Source organism: Carlito syrichta, unplaced genomic scaffold (genome assembly GCF_000164805.1).
Source record: "Carlito syrichta isolate Samal-C Ts95f unplaced genomic scaffold, Tarsius_syrichta-2.0.1 Scaffold306742, whole genome shotgun sequence".
Classification (NCBI taxonomy): domain Eukaryota; kingdom Metazoa; phylum Chordata; class Mammalia; order Primates; family Tarsiidae; genus Carlito; species Carlito syrichta.
In genome coordinates this window covers 225,491-230,736 of record NW_007250838.1, presented here as the reverse complement: position 1 = coordinate 230,736, position 5,246 = coordinate 225,491, and the positions used below count along the sequence as shown (strand labels likewise).

At 45.9% G+C, this 5,246-nt stretch overlaps 1 protein-coding gene across 1 annotated transcript in view; it reads right to left on the bottom strand.

Moving 5' to 3' along the window:
* Nucleotides 1-5,246, bottom strand: part of SYNE2 (spectrin repeat containing nuclear envelope protein 2) — a 317,000-nt gene that overhangs the window by 95,422 nt on the left and 216,332 nt on the right. Inside the window, exons 73-74 of the mRNA XM_008063321.2 lie at nucleotides 3,180-3,299; nucleotides 2,830-3,030 (exon numbers count right to left, since the gene is read on the bottom strand). Of these exons, the coding sequence (XP_008061512.1) occupies nucleotides 2,830-3,030; nucleotides 3,180-3,299 (321 nt within the window). The remainder of the gene's footprint in view (nucleotides 1-2,829; nucleotides 3,031-3,179; nucleotides 3,300-5,246) is intronic.

Here is a 5,246-nt window from a genome sequence, read left to right as displayed (position 1 = left end):
ACCTCAGCCTCCCAAAGGCGTGGGATTACAGGCTGAGCCACCGAGCCCGGCTTGTTTTGAGTTTTTAAAATGTTACCAAAAAACAGATGCCAGTCAGATGTGGTGGCACGTGCCTGTACTCCCAAATACTGGAGAGACTGAGGCAGGAGGATCACTTGAGTGCAGGAGTTTGAGGCCAGCCTGGGTAACATAGCAAGACCCTGACTTTTTTTTTTTTTTTTTTAAAGTCAGATTCTCACCCTGATGCCCATTCTGGAGTGCAGCGGCACGTTCATGGCCACCTCAGTCTTGACCTACTGGGTTCAGGTGATCCTTCCGCCTCAACCTTCTAAGTAGCTGGAACTACAGGTCTGTGCCACCATGCCCAGCTGAATTATTTATTTATTTATTGTAGAGACGAGGTCTCACCATGTTGCCCAGGCCAGTCTTGAGCCGGTGGACACAGGCAATCCTCTCGCCTCAGCCTCCCAAAGTGCTGGGATTATGAGCCACTACGCCTGGCTGATACACTGACTCAAAAAAAAAAAAGATATTGACTGGACACAATGTCTCACACTTGTAACCCCAGCACTTTGGGAGACTGAGGCAGCAGACACAATGTCTCACACTTGCAATCCCAGAACTTTCAGAGGCTGAGGCAGCAGGCTTGCTTAAGGTCAGGAGTTTGACACCAGCCTGGGCAACATAGCGAGACCTCCTCTCTACAAAAAAAAATTAGCCAGGTGTGGTGGCATGTGTCTATAGTCCCAGCTACTCAGGAGGCTGCGGTGGAAGGATCACCTGAGCCCAGAAGTTTGAGGCTGTGGTGAGCCGTGATCATGCCACTGCACTCCAGCCTGGGTGACAGAGTGAGACTACCACTTGAAAAAAAAAAAAGTAGACACCAACGTGACTGATGAATTTCAAGACAGTAAGTTGGATTGAGAGATGTGCAAACCCAAGCAGCCTGCATATTCAACAGACAGGGCTCCGGAACCCTGTCTAACTTACTCTCAACAAAATGGCTAAATAAGGGGAATTGGCTGATGGGGCTTCTAGTCCATAAAGGTCTCCATATTTGTACTTCAGCAACCTTTCAAGAGGAAGACTTTGCTTCATATGCTTCTTCTTCTTTATATCAGTTGCCTCCTCTGTTGCTTTCAGGGAACCCCATATTATGAGAATCACTTCTCCTGTGCCTTGAAAAGGACAGATGAATAGAGGTTTATAAAAGCATCTAGCTGGCATGAGCCTGTAGTCTCAGTTATTCGGGAGGCTGAGGCAGGAGGAACTCCTGAGCCCAGGAGGTGGAGGCTGAAGTGAGCTGTGATCATGCCACTGCACTCTAGCCTGGGTGACAACTGACACCTCGACTCAATAAATGAATGAATAAAAGCATCTAGCAAAGGTTCTGGCGCATTGTAAACAATCAATAATATTTTCTCCGTTTTCTCTCCATCCTTTATATAATATATATACATTTTTTGAATTGGGGGTCTCACTCTGTTGCCCAGGCTGAAGTGCAGTGGCATGCCCATGATGATCACGGCTCATGGCAGCCTTGGCCTCTTGGGCTCAGGTGATCTTTTCCCCTCAGCTTCCTGAGTAGATGGGATTACAGGCATGCACCACCATGCCTGACTAATATTTTTATTTTTTTGTAGAGATGAGCCTTTGCCATGTTGCACAGGCTGGTCTGAAAATGCTGGGCTCATGCAGTCTGCCCACCTTGGCCTTCCATAGTAATGTGGTTACAGGCGTGAGTCACCACACCCAGGCCTTTATATAATATTTACCTTTCATTTTTTCTTAGACCGAGTCTACTTTCCAAAGGCCCTAGACTGTGAGCTTGCTGAAGGTACAGGACTATGTCTTACGTATTTTTTTTCTTTCTTTTTTAGTCAGAATCTCACCTTGTTGCCCAGGCTGGAGTGCATGGCATCTCATTGCCACAGCAGCCTCAAACTGCTGGGCTCAGGCAATCGGTCTGCCTCAGCCTTGCAAGTAGCTGGAACTACAGGCATGCACCGCCATGAACAGATAATTTTAAAAATTATTTGTAGAAACAAAGTCTCGCCAAGTTGCCCAGGCTGGTCTCGAACCTGTGGGCTCAGGCAGTCTTCTCACTTCAGCTTCCCAAAGTGCTGGGATTATAGGCGTGAGCCACTGTATCCGTCCAGCCTTTTCTGCTAGCAGCACCTAGATTACTGCATATATTGAATTGGTGATCAAGAGATTTTTGCTTCATGAAATGAACATCTAAAATAAAAGGATTTATTGTAGTATTATACCACATAATAGTTCATCTTCCTTTTGATTCCAGTTCAAAGTTATTAACCTCTCTAAGTCAATTTCTCCTATTAAATACTCTCATAGAATATATACTAATTTTAATTTTAAATGTATTTGAAGACTTGTTGATAAATGTCTGCCTTGTCAGTCAGCTGAAAGCTCCATGAATATAAGAAACTGTGGCTATTTCCACTCACGATCCTACCCCTAGAGCTAACCAAGAGTCCTGTATACACTAAGCACTCTAACAGATGATTGCTGGAAGGGCACAGTGGTTCACGCCTGTAATACCAACACTTTGGGAGGCTGAGGTGGGAGGATCGCTTGAGTCCAGGAGATCAAGATCAGCCTGGGCAACAGAGGGAGGACTTGCCTCAAAATAAAAAAATAAACAAATAAAAAAATAAGTTTTCATTTGCTTTAAAAAAAAAAAAAAAAAGTAAGAATGAATAAATGCTGTATATTTCGCCAAGGAAGAAAATGGCTTATTTCTGTTCACGCTCAGAAAAACCCAGAGCTTTTAGTGATTGAGGAGGTCATGTGACCTGCGTGTCTCACCTTGTGGTTTTGTATTTGAGCCTGTAAAGCACCTTTACTTTTGGTGTGTTGTCTGTGGTCACGGGCCAGCTTTTCCTTTCCAATATCCACGAGTTCTGCCATGCCATGCAACAGAGCATCCTGCTGGCTCTCAGTGACGAAAGGACTGCTGAGCTCCGCATATCTGGCTCTCAGGATGCCCCACATACTGTCAAGTACGTCCTGGAAGGAAAAGAGTAGGGGCACAAGCATCTTTATTCACCCAGGAAGACAACTCAGAGGAAGAACAGATCTCAACTCTCTGGGTGGAAGGAGAAAGCCTGACTTCTCCCAACCACAGCGCTGAGTGACTGTTTTCTACTGGGGCATACCTCTAATTTATACACCTCCTGAAGCAACGCGTAAGGTAGACGCAGCCTCTCCCCTTCATCTCGCAGTTTGGCCACTCGGTTCTCAGAATTCTGAAGATCCACTGTATACATATCTGCTTTCTGAGTGAGAGACAACACAATTTCATTTTTAAAATAATTAAACAGTACAGAAAGGAATTAAAGCAAAAATGAAATTCGGCTGGGTGCGATGGTATGTGCTTGTAATCCCAGCACTTTGGGAGATCAAGGAGAGAGGATGGCTTGAAGCCAAGAGTTCAAGACCAGCCTGGGCAACATGATGAAACCCTGACCTCATCTCTCCAAAAAATAAAAAAAGTGGCCAGGCATGGTGGTATGTGTCTGTAGTCCCAGCTATCCGGGAAGCTGTGGTGGGAGGATCACTTGAGCCCAGTTCAGGGTTGCAGTGAGCCATGATTGCACCACTGCATTCCCACCTGGGCAACAGTGCAAGACACTGTCTCTTAAAAATAAAAATAAGGCCAGGCGTGATGGCTCAGCCTGTAATCCCAGCACTTTGGGAGGCTGAGGCGAGTGGATTGCCTGAGCCTGCAGGTTTGAGACCAGCCCAGGAAACTTGGTGAGATCTTGTCTCTACAATAAATAAAAAAACTAGCCGGGTGTGGTAGCACCTGCCTGTAGTTCCCGCTACTTGGAAGGCTGAGGCGGAAGGATTGCAGGAGCCCAACAGGGCGAAGCTGGGTGGCTGTGAACATGCCACTGCACTCCAACCTGGGCAACGGAGTGAGATTCCAACTCAAAAAATTAAAAAATAGAAATAAAAATAAAGTCCTAGTTTTCCCCCCCTCACCCCTGCTCTCTTTGCTCATCTCCCTAGTGGTCTTACACTTGGCAGTTCGTTTCTCACAAGTTCTAAGCACACCCCAGTAGAGGTACACGTGTGTATTCTTACTTAATACACTGCACCACAGTGCTCGGTCATGAGGTTAGCACTCCTCACCTGCCAACTCGTCAGCATCTCCTCCAATCAGTACACACACATCTGGCTCCTTTGAAGGAGACACACAGTGTGCCAGCTAAGGGTGCACCTGCTTTAGGAAAATCCGCTCTTAATGCACTTTGGGGTTATTTATTTATTTATTTTTTGATTTGGGATCTCACTCTTTTGCCCAGACTGAAGTGCAGTGGCGTGATCATGGCTCACCACAGCCTTGAACTCTGGGGATCACACGATCCTCCCACCTCAGCCTCCCAAGTAGCTGAGACTACAGATGCACACCACCACGTCCAGTTAATGCTTTGGGGCTATTTACAGCTTTCAGTTCAAGCAGAGACACAGAGGTCATCCTTAAACATGGATGACACATTCACCTTGACACACTTGTCTTATTTCCACAGGAAGAGCACAAACTCAGCATCTAGAACAGACCCCAAACATATGGGACCCTCAGTTCATATTTGCTGAAGAAAATGAATGAAATCAAACTGCTTCTGGACAAAAGAGTATTTTTGTCTACAATTCTGATATATAGACAAAGGGTCCCCAGAAGCTGGACTAATTGGTGCCCCCCTACCACAAGAATGAGGGTCCCTTTCTTTCTAACCCTCTTACTAACGGTAGACACACTTGTTTTTTCACACACTTGATAGGTAAAAATGGGTTCTTTTCTTTTGTAATTTTATTTATTTACTTTTTAAGAGACAAAGTCTTGCTATGTTGCCTGGGCTGGTCTCAAACTCCTGGCCTCAAGTAATCCTCCCGCCTCAGCCTCCCAAAGTGCTGGGATTTAGAGGTGTGAGTCACCATGCCAGGCCAATCTCTCATTTTAGTACATGGTGTCTCAGAAAGTCCTACTGAAGAGACATTTTTAAAGGGGCAATGTACATAGTTTTCATTTTCTTTTTTTTTGAGTTGGAGTCTCACTCTGTCGCCCAGACTGGAGTGCAGTGGCCGGGAGCGGACACCGTAGCCTCGACCTGCTGGGCTCCAGCAATCCTTCTGCCTCAGCCTTCCTAGTAGCCGGAATCATAGGCATGTGCTACCATGCCCGGCTAATTTTTTGATTTATTGTAGAGATGAGGTCTCGC